We start from the raw sequence: 24,263 nt of genomic DNA, 5'->3' as shown, positions 1-24,263 counted from the left end.
TGATGCATTTATTTTTTGGGTTTGTCATGCTAGCCTAGTGTGAGTGGGTAGACCGGAACTTTTGATGAGAACGTTCAGAGTACGTAAGAAGAAATTATATCGTCTCCTTCCAAAAAATAATTGGAAGGATCCTTAATGTTGTCTTGTGGGTAGTTCATATTGTTGCAACTTGTTAGGTGATTGCAACGGATATTTTTTCTACTTATTGATTGCCACAATATGTTTTCCTTTTTTCTTGTTAATCTTTCAACGATCTCAATCTTTCGATCCTCCCTAATCAATGTTGGTAGCACTCAATTTTGTTGGAACTATAAGAGATTTTTCAAACTTTCAAAACAAGTTAGTTTTCCACCCATTTTTTGTGTGGAAACCACAATTTCTCCCAAAATAATTAAGTAAACAGGCTCACACACCTACTTTGTTTTAGGCCTATCCCAAGGCTGATCTTAAGTTTGTACTTTATAGGTCTTTTCTTTCTCGTGGATTGATCCATGTCAGCCACAACCCTTCCAACTACTTTAAATGTCTCTTTATCACGGGCCATCGAGTAATATTTGATTTTCCTTTCTTATTTCATTATTATACGTTTTTTTTTTTTTTTTTGCTAGTCTTCTTATACTTTGTTTATTGTCTGTTGGTTTTAAGACTTAGAAAAAATTAAAATATTTACTATTAAATTAAAAAATAATACGAACCATTGTTATTGTTTAATGTGTTGGTTCAGTTATCAAGATTTAAATGAAAATGTGTCATGGTGACTTGAATCAATACATGTCTCTTGGGGATAAGAGCATTAACTACTTGGCCACCAAACAAGGAGTTGTGCCATTCAGTGAATTAGAAACATTTTCAATGCATTCTCTAATATTTGAGAAGTTGTGACTTCTCATAAGTATTCTTTCATTTTAGTTGTGACTTTTCACAAATATCATTTCATCTATATAAGTTGTGACTTTTCACAAGTACCATTTTCTTTTAGTTGTCACTTCTCACAAGTATCCTATCATTCTCTATAAATAGGAAACTCCATGTACAAATTTGTTCACTCAAAATTATCTACAAAAATTAGAGAAACACTTTCTCATTCTTTTTGTCTTTCTTTGTTTGGGTTTTGACTATTTTATATCGGGTCTGAGAATCTTCTTTTGTGTGTACCGACAAGTAGATTAATGGAAATCGACGTTGTTGTATCTTGAGAATAAACTGTCAAGAAGCCTAGTGCATATTTAGATTTGGAGGTGGTAGAATATACTCTAAGAAAAGCGTCCATTACAACGTACCTCAATACCAAGTTCTCTCTTTCTAATTTGTTCTTATTATTTTTATATATTCTTTATTTTACAAAACATTTGCATGTATATATTTTATTATCCAAGTATTCCCAAAAATCTTAAAGAGTAGATATTCTATTTATTAAACTAGAGGTGAATTGTTAATTATTTGATAGCCATCAGGACTTCTAACGAACCTATTGCACCCGAAAAATTTGAAAGAGTTAATTTTAAGTGTTGGCAAGAAAAGATGAAAATCTTTCTTACAATACTTGGATTATATTTTGTTGTTATAAATGATCATCTTTTTGATGATTTACATGAACCCGCACATACTGTTAAATTGCAAACCTACAAAGTAAGGGATAATTTGTGTAGATGTAGGATTCTAAATCATTTAAGTGATACATTTTTTAATGTTTACCTAGACATTAAATCTGTCAAAGAGATTTGGAATGGTTTTAATAAGAAATATGATGTACAAGATGCCGAAATAGATAAGTACACCGTAAACCAATTTCTTGGCTTTAAGATGGATGATTCCAAATCCGTGGTGAGTAAGCCTATGAGTTACTATCATTTACCATGAATTGGGCCAATGAGGAATGGGCATTACCGAGCGTCTCCAAGTTGCTTGTACAATAGATAAGTTACCTCCTTCATGGAAGAATTTTGGCCTATCTCTTAAACATAAGATTGAAGATATGACCATGGAAACCTTGATCTTTGCCATTAGGATCCAAGAACAACAAAACTTGAAAAATGATCCTATCCCACTATTTATTTTTGATTTTTAGTTTAAAGCAAATATTGTAGAATGCCATAGAACACATAGAAGTCCATTACACTAGAAGTCCAAATTCAATAAAAGTAAAACTAGAAATGGACACAATTTGAAACCAAAGTACTATATCAACAAGAATGATAAGAGATCCATTTGTTTTAAACTGTAACAAACCGGATCACTTGGCCCAAAATTGTCACTATAAGAAGATGAAAAAACCAAGGCAATGAACAACCAAGATGGCTTAACCCACATGTTCATATGGTGCTTTTCAGGACTGACTCTATTGGAACCGATGAATGGTATGTAACCATAAGTCTCAAGTTTATCGGGCTTGTAGTGCTACTAATTGGATAATGGACATAAGAGCTAACGTACATGTCACTTCTAACTGCAATATGTTTTCAACGTATTCGGACACAAGTGGCATGAAAGTGACGATGGATAACTCCACCTCTACACAAGTATTTGGAGTAGGAAAAGTTGAACTCAAACTACTGTCTGGAAATACTCTTCCATTAGAATAAATGTTTTACGTGTCAGAGGCAAGATGGAACTTAATTAGTGGATCTTTACTTAGTGGGGCAGGCTACATATTGTTATTTCAATCCAATAAAATTATTGTAACTAAATATGAGTCATTTGTGGGGAAAGGTTTTGTGTGTGATGGTTTGTTTGTAATGAATGTTCAAAACAATATAGTAGACAAATTTGATTCTAATAATACATTTGCATTTTCTACATGTTTCTCTTCAATATAGCATGCTAGATTAGGTCATGTTGATTACCATAATGTTAAAAGAATGATGGATTTATAGATTATTCATAAAGTTCCTGTTGATTTTGATAAAAATAAATAAATAAATAAATAATGTGTTCAATCTAAATAGCCTAGAAAACCATTTAAATCTGTTGTAAGAATTTCGTTACTGCTTAAATTAATTTATAGTGATGGTTGCTATTTAAATGGTGTCTCTTCAAAATGTAATAAATACTTCATTACTTTTATAAATCTCTTGTCCAAATTTTGTTTTGTTTGTTTGATGAAAACAAAAGATAAATTTTTTGATAAATTTTTCATCTATAAAACTGAATTTGAAAACTAATTTGAGAGAAAGATTAAAATTATTAGGTCTGATAGAGGATGTGAATACTCTTCTAATTAACTGGTTCAATATTGTGAGGAGAATGATATTATACATGAGGAAACTGCTTCATATTCTCTATAATCCAATGGTGTTGTTAAAAGAAAAAATAAAACTTTGGTAGATATGGTCAAATACACACTCTCTAGTTCCTGCTTGTCTAAGCAATGGTGGGGGAAGCAATACTTGCATCTTTTTTTTTTTTTTTTTTTTTTTTTTTTTTTTTTTTAAATCTTGAATAGAGTACCATTTAAAATATTTGACAAGACATAGTATGAACTCTGAAATGATAGAATACCCAATATTAATTTCTTTAGAATTTGGGGTTGTTTTGCAAAGGTTAATGTTCCAAAAATTAAGAAAATAAAGGTACCAACAGAGTAAATGCATTGTTCATTGGGTATGCTAGACATAGTTCTGCATATAGGTTTTTAATTATCAAATCAGAAGTCCAATGTATTGATCGATCTCAACACCATCATGGAGTATGGATGCAACATTCTTTGAAGATATATTTCCTTTGAAAAGATAAAATAAAAAGGTTTTTACCTACATTAATTTATCCTTCCACCAGTAATCAATCTATCATTTTATCTAAACTTGAGATTTCATCTGGATTAGAAAATAAGTTTGGAAGAGGAAAACGAGTGAGAAAGAAAAAGAATTTTGGACATGATTTTTATATTATTCTGTGGAAGAAGATTCTTTGACTTTCAAGGATATCATGTTTTCCATTCAATTTGTTTTCTGGAAAGAAATATTAAATAATGAGATGAAATCTCTTAAAACTAATGGTACCTGCAACATATGTGATCTTCCTCCTGAATGTAAAGCATTGGATGTAAATGGGTTTTTAAAAAGAAATTGAGATATAATGGTACTATCGATAAATTTAAAGTTAGACTAGTTGCAAAAGGCTTTATACAAAGAGAGAATATCGATTATTTTGATACGAATTCTCCTGTTACTAGAATAACCACAATTTTTGTTTTAATTGCTCTAGTTGCGATCCATAAACTTGAGGTCCACCAAATGGACGTAAAGACCGTCTTTCTTAACGGCGGTCTAGAAGAAGAAATATACATGGATCAACCAAAGAGATTTGTGGTTCCAAGACAAGAAATAAAAGTTTGTAGATTTATTAAATCTCTCTATGGTTTAAAACAAGTCCCTAAACAATGGTATAAAAAAATTGATAAAATAATTTTATCTTATGATTTCAAGAAAAATAAATGTGATAAGTGTTTATACACTAAAATAGTTGATGGTGCATGTGTAATACTATGTCTTTACGTTGATGATATTCTCATCTTTGGTATCAATATAGATATTGTTCTTGATGTTAAAAACTTTCTATCTAAGAACTTTAACATGAAAGACATGGAAGATGCGCAAGTAATTCTTGGTATTAAGTTAATGAGATCTCGTGATGGTATTAGCATAAATCAATCTTATTATATTGAAAGGTTCTTAAAAATCTCGAGATATTTGAATCTAAACCTATTAGTACTCTTCTTGATCCTTGTTTACATTTAAGTAAGAATCTTAGAGATCCTATGTTACAACTAAGATATTTCTAGATTATTGGTATGCTGTTATATATTGTTAATTCTACTAAACCTGATATTTTATATAATGTGAGTAGACTTAGTAGATATACTAGTAGGCCTGCTGATTCTCATTGAAAAGCATTGGAGATAATTCTTAAATGTTTGAGAGGAACCATGACCTATGGTATCCATTATTCTGGGTATCCCACTATATCAGAAGTATACATTGATGCTAGTTGGATAACTGATATAGTATATTGTAAGGGAACGAGTGGATATATTTTCACTCTTAGTGGAGCAGTTGTGATTTGGAGATTTTCCAAATAAACTGTGATTTCACAATCTACTATAGAGGTTGAATTAATAGCCTTAGATAGTACTAAACATAAGGTAGAGTGGATAAAGAATTTATTGTCAGGAATTCCACTAGTTAAAAAGTCAATGGCAATTATTTTTGTTCTTTGTGACAATCAAGTTGTAATAAGTGTTTGTAATAATAAACACGTTAATCATAAGATGAGACATTTGAGCATCGAACATTTTACGATAAAATATATGATAAAGAATAGATACCTGATTTTGGAGTATGTAAAGTTAGAAGATAACCTAGCAGATTCTTTGACGAAAAGATTGGCAAAGTCGAACGTTATACGTACATAAAGGATGATGGGACTGAAGCCCATTAATTAAGTCACTTGTAGCGGCAACCCAACCTTCCTGACTGGAGATCCCAATAAAAAGATTCAGTGGGAAGAAAAAACTACTTGAGTGAATGGATAATACTATTAAAATTATATTATTAGTTCGTCCCTAGGGTGTGAGTACTACAAAATGCAATAGTAAAGGAAAAGCAAAATGCTTTGAATGAGTCTAAAACTAAGTCGAGGTATTGAATTGCATGTACTCTTGGAGAACTCACCTATGTGAGTGTGATTGTGGGACCACAGTCTATCGTAATTGGATTATTCCCTAGAGCGCTCACGAATCCAAGATACGGTGCACACCCTTTATGCACTACCTTAAAAAAGTCTATATATGTTGTACTTGGTTCACCATGGATTTTTCAGAAGGAAACATGCATGCTAACACTAGGTAAACGTTCAAAGTTGCAAGCTACTTCTATTGATGCATAGTACTTAACCCAAAGAAATTTCTTCTATTCTATTTTTAAATATTTTAATTAGATGGAGGTTGTTGGTTTTTAAATTTAGAAATGATTAAAATATTTACTAACTAAAAAATAATGTGAACCATTGTTATTGTTCAATGTGTTGGTTCGGTTGTCAAGATTTAAATGAAAATGTGTCATGGTAACTTGAACCAATGCATGCCTCTAGGGAATAGGAGCCTTAACTGCTTGGCCGCCAAATAAGGAATTTTGCCATTTGGTGAATTAGAAACATTTTCAATGTATTCTCTAATATTTGAAAAGTCATGACTTTTCACAAGTGTTTTTTTTTTTTATTTTAGTTGTGACTTTTCACGAATACTCTTTCATTTATATAAGATGTGACTTTTTACAGGTAGCCTTTCATTTTAGTGCCTTTCATTTTAGTTGTGCCTTGTCACAAGTGTCCTTTCATTCTCTATAAATAGGAAATCCCACCTAGAAATTTACTCACTCAAAATTCTCAAAAAAAATTAGAGAAATACTTCCTCCTTTTTTTTCTTTCTTTCTTTGGGTTTTGGTCATTTTATATCGGATTTGAGGATGTTCTTTTGTGTTTAATGATAAGGAGATTAACAGGAACCAACATTATTGTCTCTTGAGAGTAGACTATCAAGAAACCTAGTGCATGTTTAGATTTGGAGGCAGCAAAATCTATTCCAAATAAAGTGTCCATAACAACGTGCCTCAATACTGAGTTCTCTTTTTCTAATTTGTTATTGTTCTTTTTATATTCTATAGTTTATAAAGCGTTTGCACTTATATTTTTTATTATCTAAATATTCCCAACATTGTCTATAGAAAGTTACCACCCAAGGTCTAGAAGATTTTCAATTTCATATCGCCAACGAGAAGGAATTCTCATATTTTCTACCGTATAGAATAAAATCTCAAGAATACAACGACGGCAAGAAGTCCACGACGCAATGTAAAATTTTAATGTATATTACATCTAGAGGTGCTAAGTAAAGTCATATGCCCGTTTGGCAGAGTCAAGAGTGTTGGATAGGAGCATGGCAATTGTCATCGGCCCAACTCCTCCAGGCACAGGGGTAACGGCCGACGCTACCCTCACTGCTTCTTCATAGCAAACATCTCCTGTGAGACGATAACCATATTCGCAGCTAGGGTCCTGCACAATTGGTGAGTCTGCCCTCAATTATTTAAGTGGTTGGAATTTAACACCCCCAACCAAAAAAAGGTTGGATCATAAAAAACAAGGTTAGTTGAAAATTAGTACTTAGGTTTCCACGTGTTTGCAATTTGATGCCTCGATTTTCAACTTTTGCAAAATTGATACCTAAACTTCAAGAAACTCGCAATTCAATACCTCCGTTAATTTTACAGTTAGAAATTTGCCGGCATGATTGACAAGTTACTCTCTGATTGGATGGCGTGGATATTGATGTCACGTGTCATCCAATAAGAGTCTTAACACATGGCTTGCCGTACTCATTTGAGAATTTTTTGAAGTTCAGGTATCAATTTCACAAAAATTCAAAACTAAGGTCTTAAATTGCAAGAACGTGAAAACTCAGATGATTTTGCAATTAACCCTAAAAAAAATGGGATCCAATTCCACCTTTATTAATGGCAAGGGACAGAGAGATCTAGTCTATTGGGTATAAGCCACATGCTTAAGATTAGTAATAAAGGATGCCAAACTGTACCCATTCATTCAATCTGCCTTATACTACTAGTCCAGTTATAAACAAAGGTTACGAACAACATGCAAAAATAATAAGCATGATACTTACCTCAATTGGGTTTGTCCCCACATCTATGACAACTGCACCAGGCTTTAGCCAATTGCCACGAACTAGATTAGGCACTCCTGCAGCTGTAACCACAATGTCAGCTTCACAGGTTATCTGATCTGGGTTCTTGGTAAATGCGTGTACGATGCTGACAGTTGCATGGTGCCTCTGCAAAACCAGTAGAGCATCAATGCCTACATAATCTAGGAAGAGAGGCACTGTATGAAGTAAATTTTTCAGAGAGTTGGTATCACCTGCAAAAGCAAGGATGTAGGCAATCCAACTATATTACTTCTTCCAATCACTACAGCTTTCTTACCCATGATTTCCACACCAGACCTCATCAATAACTCAATGCAACCTTTTGGAGTGCAGGGAATGAACAAAGGCTGCCTCCCTCTCATGGCCAGATTTCCCATATTGAGTGGGTGAAAGCCATCCACATCTTTTTCTAGGCTCATCACATCCAAAATTTTCTCCTCATCCAAATGCTGTCCCATACATATTGCTGTAAGTTATCCATCCAAATCAACAAATTTTGAATTCATGCATAATGACATAAACTACTTCATTGTTCTGATCTAGCATATCATACAAATTAAATTGATTCATCAGGCTATTAATACATGGCTCTACGACCCGATCAGGCCTCTTCAAAAGATTTGAAGGTTTTAGCATGTACTCCAGGAACGTTGGATCTTAATTATCGTTTACTACATTTTCTTGGCAAAGGAAAACTCTTAAATTGGGGCCATTTAGCTCAAAATACTGCCAGTTGGGATTTACAATAGGTCAGGCAAAGATGAGGATAAGGAAGAGAAGAACAAAAAAATTCAAGCATAAGCATTCTTGTCACACCCAAGCACTAGCTTCCAAGGGTTTGAGATCAAATTTTCTTGTCCTAGGCACACGGGCCCATGATTCTTGTTAGTTGGATGGGTGAGTTTTGTAAAGGTTGGGTGAATTATGTACTAAGAATGCCAGATCCAAAGTTTGGTCCAATCTTGGACTTGAGGTGCCTGCCCAGGGTTTGTGAAATCTGAGTTTAAGCCTATGAAGGCTGAAAACACACGCCTGGCTGAGATCTCTAAACATCCTAGAAGTCCCAATCCTTCAGGAAAACTGGGGGTGTAGATTGGTCGGTCTGCCCGGACCTGACCAGACCGAACATCTATAGGGACTGGACCGGACTGGCAGTTTCGGTCAGGTCAGTCCGCTCCAATTATTATTTGTTTTCTTCTTTTTTTTCAAATAAATTAATAAAAAAAATTTATTTAAATTACTAAATTAAAATTAAGTGAATTATTAATGTGAATTATATAACTAACTCATTAAAAAAAATATTTTATATGTTCAATGATAATAAATTAGATAAAAATTACATAATTAATTATACAATTATTATATAAAATAATATATATAAACTATATTTAAAAATTAAAAAATATATATTTTCCCAATTCGGTCAATTTGGTCCGGTCCAGTCCGAGGAAACCCCACCCCGGGACCGGACCGAAGACCGAAAGTTGAGAAATCCTTGGACAGAGACCGACTGGTCCAAGGTTCAGTCTGGTCCGGTCCGGACCAACCGGCTTTCACCCCTAAATAAAGAAGCCTGAGTATACTAAGCTCCATACACCTCTGCTGCCCCTCAAGGTTTACATCCAATAACTCTAATCTATTGTAACACAAGCTCCTGCAAGCCTGTCCAGTATTAGGTCTCCAATAATCAAACACAAAACTCTACAAAACCCAAACCAAGAGTTGCAGCATACTCCCAAGAATACTTCTTTGCTACCACCCTTTCAAATTTCAAGAACTATCGTACTGAAACCCTAGCTGCCACAAGACCTGCACTCTAGAGTCCCAATCAATCAGGATTCTTAAACCCTATCAGACTGATAGTCCCACATTCTATAATTAACTATGTTGCGGCCCCACCCTTCTTCAGAAACCCTAGAGATTGTTTCAGAAATTCAGCCCTAAAGATTCTATTTGTGCTGCCAGCGTCAAACCAGAGAAACGAACCCTCACTGTCATACATCTAGAAACATATCCTACTGCATCACCTCATATCCCTACCCTTTTCCCATCATCATCAATAAATTCAAGAACTTAGGTGCTAACATCAAATCAATGCAAGAATCTAAAAAAACTGCTCTGGCCAAAACCCTAGGAGGTGAGCGAAATCTGTGAAGTTGCCCCATACACATATCCTTCTGTGTCGCCCCATATACATACCCTTGTCCCACATTTCCATTGTAACACGCCCGATGGAATGTATTTGGTTAGATGGAAAATTGTAATGAAAATATGTAAAAATTGACTAAACACAAGAATAGCGAAACCTCCAAGAGATGAGATAGAAAACTGACTAATTTTCATTGAACTTGTCTGATTCCTTTCCTCAATACATCAATTAAGCATTTATACATGTAAATGGTTCATAGGTCTAAACGGGCCATAGGCCTTACAACTAGTTCTAACCCACTAAGCCCATACAAGACTAGGCCCATTCTTAACTGAAGGGTGTATTACATTTCCAACATCAAGAACTTCAAGAAAAAAAAAAAAAACATCTTATTGCAACTTAGGTGCTAACACTAAATGAATGCAAGAATCTAAAAAAATGCTCTGGCTGAAACCCTAGGTGGTGAGAAAATCTGTAAAAAACATACACACGCAAAGAAATCATTATTATATAATGCTGGCCATGTTTACAGCACCAAGAGAAACCAGAAAAAGGATTTTTGCTACCAAACTTTATACCTGAACCCCTTGACTTGCATGTCCCTTTGAATTCTAGTCAAATCTCAGGTAGTATCGACACTTTTATCAAACTTCCCAAATGAATAGAACTCCTGGAATACCCTCATTACATCCTCCTTCATGACATTCGAACAAGATTCGAAGAACGCCATGGTGAATCTTTCTGGTCCTCGTACGGTCACTTACCATCAATTTTACCACTTGGTACACTCCGTTCTCTTCAAACAGCCTCTCTAACCATGCAAGTCTCTATTGATCTATGGTCTCAAATGCCAATCCATCTAGTTTATGCTTCTATGCAAATTTTTTAGTCAGCAGTTGTTCATAGTACGGAACCAATATGATCCTTAATCCTGGATTGATCCGAGGATACTAGACAATTGATGTTGAGCATCTCAATGGCGTTATTCCTCCCATGCGAGTTGGCCACTCGATGAAAAAATCTTGTACACTGATCCCCTCCCTTAGTCATAGAGCCCCCATGATTTCTACCTTAAGATATCTCTTCCATCAAGGTAATCCTTTCAAGTTCTAAGGAAACTTGGATTTTTCTTAATTTATCCGTATCAGAAAGTGTTCTATTCTCTTCCACACCCTCAAATCCTTGTATCCTCCAATAGAGACTTCTTCTGGCATACTTGTAACTCCAAGTCCTACGTCCTAAGTTGGATTGGACTCCAACTAGGGCCCATGGGCCATACTTGTCTTATTGGATTAAAATTCTACGATTTAATTCTTTATATATTGTAATTGTTTGATTATTTAAATTTTGGGCTTTTGATTTTACATGGTAATAAGTGGGTTATGATAGCGAGCTTACTTTCCAGCCCACTGGACAGCTTGCAGCATCAACTTGGTGCCCAAGTAGTTTAGAATAGTTGACTTAATACATACATATGGAATCTTTTCCCCACACAAATGCGAAGCTTTTGTGCCTCTTCATAGGGCTGCTGACACTGACAGGCCTAAGCTTCAAAGGCTTTCCGTAATTAAATAAGGTATCCAGTGGTGTAACTGCTGAACATAGGACTTGGGACAGATTAGAAAGTTTCCTAATGTATCAGTCAACATATTTTCAAACTCCCTGCAGCATATTAGACAAGCTTTTGACTTATAAAAGCCAAAGGAATAAATTCAGAAAATTCTTTTAATCCAGCCTATTGGTCGCCACCTCCGTGACTTGAACTCGTGATGTGGTCCCTACTTTGATACCAATTGTTAAAGACCCAACCATTGATCCAAAAGCCCTAAGACTGTTGGATACTAATTTGGTTAAACATTTAACCTCAAGATCATAACAAAGTCTCTTTCCCTTTGTGGCAGAAGTTGACTTGAATTGCAAGCTGTCACAGCCAGGAAAATCCCTCTTAAGAGGCTTCCAAGATTTTATGATTAATTAGGAAAGAGACTGAACCTAGAGATCTTCTAGGTGCAGAGCTGGACGGTTAGCATTAAAAGCCAGCCAGCCCAAAAACTCGGCCCCTAATGTTGCCCTTCTGTTATGAAAGCTGCTGCCGGTCCCAAAATCTCAGTTTTATACTTAATTTCCATTCAAGCCAACAGGAAGAATGCTAGGAGGGATCTCTGCCCATATTTTGACCTTGCTGCACCATAGGACTAATTAAAGGGAATTTCCGTTTATTTTAAGCAAGGAAACCCCCAAGAAGCAGGGCTACCATGTCCAAGAAAAACCCTCAATAGGTGGCTGTTGACTCCCTAGAGAAAATCTGTTCAGAGTCCAGACCAGGAAATCCAGAACTATTGTTGACACTTTGATGGGGTGAGACCCTAACCATAAGGTCAGATTCTTACACATAACAAGACTGTCATTATTTAGACAAAACACCTACCTGAAACCTGGAGCAGAATTTTTTCAATTTCCATGCTTTCCTCTCATGTTTAAGACCCTAAAATAATCACTCTTAACATATGCCATTACACATGTTTCACCACATCAAGAAGCCAAGAATTCAAAAGCATCATTGAAACTGAGGGAACCCACCATACTTGCTGTAAATTCCAGCAAGCATGTACACATTGAAAGATTGAATTTCAAGGATTATTAGACACTTTTGCTAAGAACAAACAGCACTAGAAATACCCAACAAACATGTGACAGTCAAATGGAAGTTTAGAAAGAAATTGACATTATATTGGTATTTGTTGGCGTGGATTGTTGATTATTTGCATAAGGTTAAGAGGTAAGTAACTGTGATGATGTGATCATACCCTTCTTGTTATTAATATTAAGAAAAGGCGCTCTTTTCAAAAGTTATTCGATGTTTACATGTCTCTTCAATGGTTATATTATGGTAGCCAATGCTACATGTACCTTTTTACTTTTTATTTTTTGATAAGTAAGCATTTACCTTTTTATCATGAACATGATAAATGCAAAAGAGAATTGTATGTAATGCTTCCGCTTGCCATGATATATGCATACAACTATCATACGCTAAATAAGGGAAGATAAGAAAGAATAAAAGAAAGAGAATGCATGTATGCTTAGAATATAATGGATTTTCATATTGGGCCATGACTATAGATGTATTATGATACGAAAGGAAAGGGGCGGATTGCAATGTCGGGAATGGCTCACTGGTAGTGCACCTAGTGATGCCCATCCCTAAGGAGGATAGGTTTTTACTTAAAAGTTCCGGGTGAAGCCATGATCACAGGGATCCACCCTTACACATAGGGATAATAGTGTGCCGGCCAGAAATGTATTAAAGGAAAAATGTGTATATATGTATATGATTGGAAGTTTCAATTGAGAATGTTCTTTCTACCAAGCCATGCACATGCATAATACAAATTCATTCCCATGGGAAGAGTATTTGGAAGACAAAGGCACCCTTAAAGGCACTCTTCTTTGTATGGACGGCTTCCTTGGGAAAGATCCGCACACTTGACAAATTAAGGAAATGCCAATTCAGTGTTGTATGTGCAAAAAGAGTACCGATCAAAAAATGTGCAAAAAGAGTGGAGAGTTCCTTGATCATTTATTATTTCACTGTGAGATTGCCACGACCTTACCCGGGTGGCACTAACTTGGGTGATGCCAAGAAGGGTGATTGATCTCTTAGCTTCTTAGAAAGGCCTTCAAGATAACTCTTATATTGCAACAATATGGAAGATGGTTCCTATATGCCTATGGTGGTGCATTTGGAGGGAGAGAAACGACAAAAGCTTTGAAAATCGAGAGTGATCAATTGAAGAACTTAGAAAATTGTTTTCCAATAATTTACTCCATTGGTCGTTGTAATTGATTTTAATTGAATGAGCTTCCATGAATTTCTTGTATCACTGAACTAGCACGCTCAGACAATGCTCTTGTATGTGTCTCATATACCTGGGCTTTTGCCTATTCTTATGATCAACACAATTTTATTTACTGATCAAAAATTTTATTTTATGCTTTTATTAAGAGAGTTTAGTGGAAAAGCAAGCACTTGAAAAAATTTAAATAAATGTTGTTTATGACTCCTTTATTTAATAAATTTTGGATTGTTAATGATTTTATTGAATCTTTTTTACCTGGCTTGTATGAAATTTTTTTAAATATCAGTACCAGCCCTACCCTTAGAGGAAGGGAGTGTTAGGCCCTATTTGGTTGTTAAACTCATCTAAGTTCAACTCAGTTCAGTCTAATTTTAAGCTAAGTCTAACATCCAAACACCTAACTCTCAAATTACTAAACTCATCTGAACTCAAAACCTTTTTACATGTGGGACCCACAACCTTTTTTAATTTAACACTTCTTTACACGTGAGACTCATAACCTTTTTCAACTTCCCATAAATACATCTAAACTCATTTTAACATCCAAACACATTTAAACTCATCTTAGGTGGACCCCACAAAACTCACTCTACCATCTCAACTCACTACTATTCATAAAAACTCAATTCAGTTCAATTCAGTTCAATATCCAAACGCAGCCTTACAATTCTAATATATATATATATATATATAAAGAAAAAATCTACTTGCAAGTTTGTTTATTGTTTACACGCCACTGAAATGGGTCCAACAATGGGGAAAAATTATTGGTGTTTTAACTCTTTATTACTTGAATGGTCCCACAACAAGTGGTGAGTCGACACACCACTTGTAAATAGAAAAACTCATATATAAAAGAAAAATTCTACTCATCATCCTTACATCACACACCACACGTGATTTTTTACTTTTTTATTTTTTTTTCCCTTATCAAGTATGTGGTGTAGGGATGGTGAGTAGAAGAACTCAACTAATTTAGTAGAAATAAAATAAATAAAAATAAAAACAAGTGTGGTGTTTTATGACCAAGCTTCTAACAAATTGAAAGATCCATGTTGTTACTTTCAGACAAGGTAATGGTAAAAGTCAAAGTTCTGATACAGTTTAATAAATTACCTGGGGAAGAGGAAGTTGCAAAAGAATGCCATGAATTGATGGATCCTCGTTAAATCTTGACAAAACATTCACAACTTCATCTTCTTTACAATTTCCATGCAGTCCAGTCATTGACGACTTGATTCCTGTTTCTTCACAAGCTTTTATCTTGTTGCGCACATAAGTTTGGGAGTCCCTTCTCTGGCCCACCATTATGACAGCCAATCCAGGAACCCTTCCAATGGACTCCTTCATCCTCCAGACCTCACAAGCTATTCTGGACATAATCTTCCCCGCAATTGACTTACCATCAATTATTGCAGCAGTCTGCTCATTGGCTGTGGTAAATGTCATTTATCAACCACAGATCTCAAACAAACAAAGCAGAAGGATAATAAGAATCCTCAGAATAAAGATGAGAAAAGGTGGAAATCCCAATGATCAAATTTAATAATCAAACTGAGGGTAGAAGCATGATGGAACCTGGGACTTTGGAATGTTGACTGAAAATATTATCAAGGTTGTGAGAATAGAATCTATAATATCTCATGTTAATTGCTGGGGAATCATACAAAAGAACTTTTTTGGCTTGATAAAGTGACTCAAGAAGAAGATATGATAAACAAGGAAAAAGAAAGAACCAAAATAATCAATCAATTTAATAACTAAATATCGAGAGAGGTCTAACACTAGACAATACAAGTAATCAATCCAGGAATATAGCCAACTCACGAGAAATCTTCAAAATTATGTCAAGTTAAAAGGCAGTCAGCATCAACACAGTAGTTGATGCCACAAGGACAGCTTGGTTAAGCATGATATTTTTTTGATAAGTAAACGGTAGTATTAATAAGAATAGGCATAGCCCAGGTACACAAAGTGGTATACAAGAGATAAAACCTATCTAGTTTGCTAAAAAAGAAACAAGAAAGAAACAAGAAAATCATGTACATTTAGGCCATTAAAATCTACAGCAATAGCCCAAAGAAATAAGGTGCGGAAAAATAAAATTCTATGATCCTCTATTGTCCACTCCTTATCTTCAAAAGTCCGCTCGTTACGCTCCCGCCATATGCACCACATAATGCAAATAGGAACCATCTTCCACAACTTTGATTTGTGGAGCACCACCCGGCATTACCCAGGTAGCCAATAACTCTACCATTGTAGCAGGCATCACCCAATTTAACCCTATTCGAATGAACATGTCGCTCCACAGGGCTCTAGCTGTCTCACAATGTAGCAAAAGATGATCCACTATCTCGCCAGCTTTCTTGCACATATAACACCATTCTGGAATAATTACTCGGCGCTTCCGCAAATTATCAGTAGTCAGAATCTTACCCAGAGCCATTGTCCAAGTGAAAAATAGTGCTTTGGGAGGCGCCTAATTCCTCCACAATCCTCTCCAAGGAAAATGAGAGTTTGGAAGCGAAGTAAGGGACTTATAGAAGGAGCGAACCCAAAAAACACCCTTACCTGCCGGATTCCACCACAGCTTATCTTCTTGCAATCCAGACATCCTCGAAGAATACACTCGGCTGAAAAAAGCCTCAAAATTGTTTATTTCCCAATCTTGAGCTGCTCTACTAAAGGTGACATTCCAATGGACTTGATCCCCTGAACGAACCATGAGATCCGACACTGAAGCCTCTTGATCACATGCCATTCGAAAAATGGATGGGAAAGCGTCCGCTAGAGCCTCCTCCCAACACCAAATGTCCCTCCAAAATTTTATTTGAGTGCCATCCCCCACCATAAATTTAGTATGTCGAGAAAACACCCTTCATCCACGTCGTATGCGCTTCCAAACCCCCACCCCAAAGGACCCATTCCCCTCTCTAGTACACCCCCCCCCCCCCCCCCCCCCCCCCAAAAAATCCTACTATGTTTGCAATCAACCAATAATTTCCATAGAGCTTCTGGTTCCAAATTGTATCTCTAAAGCCATTTCCGAAGCAATGTCCAATTAAAAGTTCTCAAATTCTTTATCACCAACCCACCTGAAGGAATTGGTTTGCACACCTTACCCCAACTGGCTAGGTGAAACATGAATTCATCTCCCATCCCACTCTATAAGAAATCACGATAAAGTTTTTGCTGCCACAGTAGTTGGAATTGGAAATAAAGATAGAAAGTAAGTTGGTAAGTTAGAGAGAGTACTCTTGAGGAGAGTCACCCGGCCTCCTTTCGACAAATACAGTCTCTTCCACCCAACCAATCTTCGTTCTATTTTCTCAATAACCATGTTCCAAATAGACAGAGCCCGTGTTACAGCCCCAACGGTAACCCCAAATATGTCATAGGGAGAGAAGCAACCTTACACCCAAGAGTGTTAGCCAACTGCCGAGAAATACTGACGCTCCCAACAGGCACTAACTCCAATTTATCGAAGTTCACTCTCAAACCTAACGCTGCTTCAAAACAAAAAAGGAGCGCCTTCAGTGTCCTAAGTTGGTCTTGCTCTGCATCGTAGAAAATTAAAGTGTCATCTGCGAATAATAGGTGGGAAACCAAGATAAAGCCCCTCTGTGGATCACCCACTGAAAATCCAGCCATAAGACCATGACTAACCACAGCCGATAACATCAACTCAGGGTCACCCTGTCTCCTCGAGAGCTGTTGAAAAAATCCTCTGGATTACCGTTGATCAACATTGAGAATCTTGCGGTTGAAATGCACCATCTGATCCACATACACCACCTCTCTCCAAAGCCACATCTCTTCAGTAAGTACAAGAGGAATTCCCAATTTACATGATCATATACTTTTTCCATATCTAGTTTACAAATAATCCCTGGAGTGCCAGACTTTAATCTACTATCCAAACATTCATTGGCTATTAAGACCGAGTCAAGAATTTGACGACCCCTTACAAAAGCGTTTTGTGGCTTTGAGATTACTTTATCAATTGCCACCCCTAACCTGTTAGCTAGCACCTTTGAAATGATTTTATATATCCCATTAATGAGGCTAATGGGCCTAAAGTCCTTCAATTCCAAAGTTCTGGATTTCTTCGGGATCAAAGCAATAAAAGTAGTATTCAGGCTTTTCTTAAATTTCCCAGCAGAATGTATATAGTCCCAGTTCGTGATATCAAGCTGTCCATTTCAACTTCTAATTGAAATGGATAAAGGTAAAGGCAAAGCGAATCTTAATAGAAAAAAGCACGAATTATTAACCAACCTAGTAACAAGAAAAGAAATGTCACCAACAATAATAATAATAAAAAAAAAAAAAAAAAAACACAAAGGAAGTAAAAGGCTACCGCTACTTAGCAACCGCATTGACGGGTAAAAGAGCTACTTACAGCATCTACAGGTCGATTGAAAATCGTTGGGGCTGGAATTAGTAGGCCAAATGTCAGGGAGGTCTAGCGAGACAAGAGATGGAGATAGTAGAATTGGGTAGCTGTCATCCATTTGAGTGTTAATAGTCCTCGTTGTTGATGGCATTCCGTTTCTTACTCCCTTCTTGCTTGCCGCTGCCACCCTTCGCATCCTAGTCCTTGCCAACATCATCTTCTTCTAGATCCGTTTCCTCCCTTTTCCAGGTACAGCATCATATGGGCCTATGCATGGGGATTAAGGGACAAAATTGACGACACCAAAAAAAGAAAAAGAAAACCACATTAAACGGGTTGTGATTTATAGGAAGAAGTCCAGAAGAGCTAAGATGACCCTGAAAAACACTGATATCCTAAGAAAAGATCCAATATCTTGTTCGATGCTTATGCATGTACCTCTACAACTTTGCGTGCAGTGAAATCAAGAAGAGTAAATGAGTAATGGAAGAGGAAAACATCAAAGATATGCAATTTATTAAACCGCGATTATAAGGTTTCAAAGATAAGAAATTTCGATCTCGAATTAGATCCACCCCACTTTATTAAAACCAAAAGAAAGAAAGTATCGCATATACAACCACGGGAACACAATTCTCCTCACCAGAGTCATTATCATATCATAACCATCATAACAAAAACAAGAGACAAATTACCTGCTACTCCGAAAAACATTGGAGATTTGATGGGAGCGGCCGTAAGTGAGCAAAAGAAAACGCCGGCAGCTACAGAATAGTACTTCAGTGAAGAGCCTTTGTGTAACCAGAACTGCGCAAGGATCAGGTGGAACTGCAGCCTGCACGTGCACTACTGACGTCACAGATAACATGTTCAATCGAAAACGAAAATTGATAAATAAACAATATTTTTTACAATATATTTCACAATCATACTGAAGAATATTATTATAAAATATCATATAAAAATAACACAACTTTATAAAAATATCTTTATTTTATATTATATATTATGAAAAATATTGTATATGCATCATTACTCATCGACAATTATATTGACCTTTTTCTATCCACCTAAAATATCAAACTTAAAATACAATTTTACAACTATCAGTCTATCATATATACGGCTTCAATTTAAATAGATGAATGATTTTATAAAGAATTAATCTACCCATAAGTCACTATTCAATATCCACACCCCACACATTATGAAATTAAAAAACAAAAAAATTATCAGATGTGATGGTGTGGTTGATGTGTAACAAAATCATTTTATAAAAATAAAATTCACTTTTAATAGATTATTATATTTGCACTGATTAATTATAAAATAAGTTATAAAACAATTGAAAAAGAATTTTAGAGGTATCATTACCCACTCTTGAAAGCCTACCCTACTCTACAACATTGTATATTTTATATTTTGTTTAGAAATTTGAAAAATTGTAATGATTAAATAATAATTAAATAAAAAAATTAAAAATTAAAAATTAGTTTATATTTAATTAATGTTTAGGAAGAAAATTATAAAAAAAAAATAGATGAGATAAGATAATTTGAATTCCTTAATAAACCCTAAACTTTTATGCATTCGTAAAAAGTTCGATAGTCTTTCGGTTTTAGCAATTTAATTATTGGGTTCGGAATTTTTTACAATTAATTTTCATTGTCCAACTCCTATTAGATTTAGAAAAATTATACCCACATCATTTTTTACAATATTTTGTACAATAATGTTTAAATGAAGGTTATTTTTATAAACTAACTTGTAAAAGTAACATCATTTTATCAAAATACCTTTATTTTATAATATGTATTGTGAAATATATTATGAAGAGAATAACTTCTCACCGGAGTATCCTATAAGTGTAGAACAATGGAAACCAATAGATAAAAGCCATGTAAGGGCTATATCTTCAAATTTGGTGCGTCGTGCTGCAGGGGAACCCACACTGTCGAGAACACTCCCTTCCCTCCCCCCCCTCTCTCTCTCTCTCTCTCTCTCTCTGTGTGTCTGAAAAGCCCCCTCCCCACATTGAGTTCGTCAAGGACTCAAGGACGACCATGCCACCCTTTTCAATCTTATCCTGGTCCGTATTAATTTTCAAAAAGAAAATTGGAAATGAAATTCAACCAGCTAGTTTCAAATAGATATTTACAAAATTATGGAGATTTTTATCTTTATTTGGTTGCTGAGAATCTACAACTGCAAGAAAGGACAAAGCGAACGAAAAGTGGAATTAAAACAGTAAACAATGCATTAGATTATTTAAAATTGTAAAAACTTCAAGCTCCCAGCAATGAATGAAATTGAAAAGGCAGTGTAAGCAAGTCGATGATGCTGCTATGATTTTTTTCTTAGTAACCAAAGAAATACCACAATAATGATTGAGTTCAGAAAAATGCAGTGAAAGTATTAACAATTACAGCAATAAATCCAATCAAACTGTGTTACGAGCACGAGCGAGCGAGCGAGTAACAGGAGGATCAACAGAGAAAGATGCTGGATCCACCCAGCGTGCCTTACCTATGGTGAATAATTACAAGAAAAATGTTGGTTTGTTTTGTGAGGGAACCCACCTCTGCAACTAATTGCTATAATATTCTTATTATTCATTCCAATAATTCTTCCCAACTTATAGCAGTAACTTACAAGGAAGGAAATTAACATTACTTATTCGGACGCATGTACGTGAACAACACACGCAAACGGCGCCAACTTAACAAATTTAAAACTAACAGAATAAAGCAAGTCAATGCCTTAGTTCCCTTATTTGGAAAGCAGTAAAAGGAAAACTAAAATCTAAGAGCTGAATTTCGGTAACATTCCCTCCTTCTTCAAATGTTCCTTGTCCTCAAGGAAAAAAATCCGAAAATTTACCCTTAACCATTGCCAAGTTCGCCCAGGTGGTCTCCGTCGGATTGCTGTCCTTCTAGTGGACTAGAACTTCAGCCTTCTGTCCACGCCCACGCTGAGATAAAATGGCCTCCGGCGAAATTGGTGGTGTGCTGAGCTGAATCCCTGGTAATTTAATAGTTGCTACCGTGTTTTGCCCGAGCTTTAACTTCAAGAGGGACACATGAAAAATAGGGTGAATTCGTGCTCCCTGCGGTAATTCCAACCGATAAGCTACTTGTCCCACTCGCTCAATAATCTTGAAGGGTCCATAGTATTTAGCTGATAATTTAGCCAGTATTTTACGGCAAAAAAAAAAAAATCCAGAAATTTACCTTTAACCATTGCCAAGTTCTCCCAGGTGCCTCTGTCGGATTGCTGTCCTTCCAGTGGACTAGAACTTCAACCTTCTGTCCACGTCCACGCCCACGCTAAGATAAAATGGCCTCCGGCGAAATTGGTGGTGTGCTGAGCTGAATCCCTGGTAATTCAGTAGTTGTTGCCGTGTTTTGCCCGAGCTTTAACTTCAAGAGGGACACATGAAAAACAGGGTGAATTCGTGCTCCCTGCGGTAATTCCAACTGATAAGCTACTTGTCCCACTCGCTCAATAATCTTGAAGGGTCTATAGTATTTAGCCGATAATTTCATGTTAGATCTCCTTTCCACCGTTTGTTGCCTATACGGCTGAAGGCGCACATAGACGAAGTCTCCTAGCTAGAAACTCTTTTCTTTATGTCTCTTGTCATACTGGACCTTCATTCTATTCTGAGCTTGCTGGAGCTTGAGGCGTACTTCCTTAATCAGTCGGTTCCTCTCTTCCAATGTTTGTGCTACAGATTCCACCTTGGCCGTGCCATGCACATAGGATAAAAGAGTGAGGGGGTCTACAGCCATAGACAACTTCTTATGGGGTTCTTCCCGTGCTAGAATGTGCACTGGTATTGTAAACATACTCCACCCATGGCAGCCATTTAACCCAACTCGCTGGTGACTCACTAGTAAAACATCTCAAATACATTTCTAATGCTCGATTAACCACCTCGGTTTGGACATCCATTTGTGGATGATATGAGGAACTAAAATTAAATTTAATCCCCTGCATCTGGAACAACTCTAGCCAGAACCTGCTAGTGAAAGTGGGGTCACGATCACAAACAATTGAAGTCGGTAGTCCATACAATTTAGAAATATTCTAAAAAAAAACTTGGGCCACTACCGACGCTGACAATGGCTGTTTGAGTGGTACAAAGTGAGCAAACTTTGACAAGCGATCAACAACCACGAAGATAACATTTTTTCCATGAGAACTCGGTAGTCCAGTGACAAAATCCATTGAAATTTCTGAACACACAGCTATTGGTATTGGCAGCGGTTGCAAAAGTCTGGCTGATTTGGTGTGCTCACTCTTGTGCTGTTGGCACATCGCATTCTTGAATAAATTTTTTAACATTTGTTCTCTCCCCGGGCCAATAAAATACCGCCTTTAATCGCTGCCACATCTTATGAAAGCCCTCGTGTGTGCCTGCATGGAACTCATTGAGAATAATAGGAATGAGAGAAGAGTTGGCTGACAAGTAAATACAATCCTTGAAGAGAATCAGCCCAGCTTTGTACCCCCAGGGACCCACGGCCTCCCCAACTTGAATGTTTGCAGCTAACGTCTTCAGCTCGTCACTGTTCTCGATTTCCTCTCTGATTCTGTTCGTCCAACTGGGTAAGGGACTACTGATTGCAAAGATTTGAGCTTCTTGCCCAACCGAAGATTCATTCTCGTTGCACCTAGACAACCCATCCGCAGCAGAGTTCTCCCTTCCCCTTTTATACTCAATAACAAAATCATACCCAATCAATTTCACAAGCCATTTTTGTTGAGCTTCAGTGGTGATAGTTTGGTCCCACAAATGCCTCAAACTCTTGTGATCAGTCCGGACAATGAACTTGGCCCCAAGCAAATACGGTCTCCATCTTTGAATGGTAGCTACCAATGCCATGACTTCCTTCTCATAAGTAGATTTACTCAGGTTACGACCTTGTAAGGACTTGCTGTAGTAGGCCACGGGTTTGCCTTCTTGCATGAGTACTGCCCCCAAACCTGTCCCCGACGCGTCACACTCCACAACAAACGGCAAGGAAAAATTAGGAAGTACTAGTATTGGTCCCGTGATGATGGCTCGCTTGAGTTTATGAAATGCTTCTTCTGCTTGCTCATTCCACTTGAAGTTGTCTTTTTTTAAGAGCTGAGTTAAGGGCCCTGCGATCATCTCGTAATGGCGAGTGAATTTCTAGTAATATCCCGTCAACCCAAGAAAACCACGTAACTCTTTAACGGACTGAGGCCGAGGCCACTTATTCATGGTAGCGATTTTTTCTGGGTCCATGGAGACTCCCTTATCAGATATAAAATGTCTCAAGTAACTTACTTGTTCCTGCCCAAACTGACACTTCTCCATTCTCACATAAAGTTGGTTAGCTTGCAACATTTTTAAAACATTCTTGAGGTGTGTTAAATGTTCCTCCCAATTTCGACTATATATTAAAATATCGTCGAAAAAAACCAAGACATACATTCGCAAAACGGGCTTGAAAATCTCGTTCATCAGAGACTGAAATGTTGCTGGAGCATTTGTCAGTCTGAATGGCATAACGAGGAACTCATAGTGCCCATGATGTGTGCGAAAAGCCGTCTTTTCAACATCGGCCCCATGCATCCTTATCTGATGGTATCCCGAGCGTAGATCAAGGCTCAAGAATACCTTCACTCCATTTAATTCATCGAGCAGTTCATCTATGACGGGTATCGGAAATTTATCCTTTATTATGATCAAGTTGAGAGCTCTATAATCCATGCATAATTGCCACGATCCATCTTTCTTTTTCACCATCAATACCGGAGAAGAATATGGGCTGCTACTCAGTTGCACCATGCCGGACTGCAGCAAGCTGGTGATGAGTTTCTCTATTTCTCCCTTTATGTAATGTGGGTAGCGGTATGGCCTCACGTTAACTGGCCCTGCACCCTGCTTCAACGTTATCTTATGATTGTGAGTTCGATTAGGAGGAAGACCCTTCAGTTCTGTAAATAGACTGTGGAACTCCTGTAATATGGCTTTCATACCAGTGGTAAGCTTTGAGGGACCTGCAAAATTAGCACCCAATTTTATGCAAGAATTTTGGTTTTGCGTATTCGCGCTCTGCAGCTCGGAAGGAAGCAACTGGCACAGCAAACCAGTTTTCTTCCGCC

General features: G+C 36.6%; 1 protein-coding gene and 1 long non-coding RNA gene across 3 annotated transcripts; one reads left to right on the top strand and one right to left on the bottom strand.

The window, feature by feature from the left end:
- Positions 1–6,736: 6,736 nt before the first annotated feature.
- Positions 6,737–18,991, bottom strand: LOC121268039 (bifunctional protein FolD 1, mitochondrial). Of its 2 annotated transcripts, none has more exons than XM_041172145.1 (6): positions 18,821–18,991; positions 18,132–18,392; positions 14,843–15,159; positions 7,930–8,166; positions 7,676–7,843; positions 6,737–7,050 (listed from the first exon to the last, which is right to left on the bottom strand). In XM_041172145.1, the coding sequence occupies exons 2-6, from the start codon at positions 18,340–18,342 to the stop codon at positions 6,880–6,882; spliced, it is 1,104 nt and encodes a 367-aa protein (XP_041028079.1). In that variant the 5' UTR covers positions 18,343–18,392; positions 18,821–18,991; the 3' UTR covers positions 6,737–6,879. The 2 variants fall into 2 exon arrangements, with proteins under 2 accessions (XP_041028079.1, XP_041028080.1); XM_041172146.1 differs by lacking the exon at positions 6,737–7,050 and adding an exon at positions 7,159–7,218.
- On the top strand, positions 9,403–23,531 carry LOC121268040. The gene is made up of 3 exons (XR_005941105.1): positions 9,403–9,538; positions 15,586–15,588; positions 23,521–23,531. It is a non-coding gene; the product is annotated as an uncharacterized LOC121268040 (long non-coding RNA).
- Positions 23,532–24,263: the final 732 nt, after the last annotated feature.

Source organism: Juglans microcarpa x Juglans regia, chromosome 5S (genome assembly GCF_004785595.1).
Source record: "Juglans microcarpa x Juglans regia isolate MS1-56 chromosome 5S, Jm3101_v1.0, whole genome shotgun sequence".
Taxonomy (NCBI): domain Eukaryota; kingdom Viridiplantae; phylum Streptophyta; class Magnoliopsida; order Fagales; family Juglandaceae; genus Juglans; species Juglans microcarpa x Juglans regia.
This window is presented reverse-complemented; position numbering and strand designations above follow the sequence as displayed.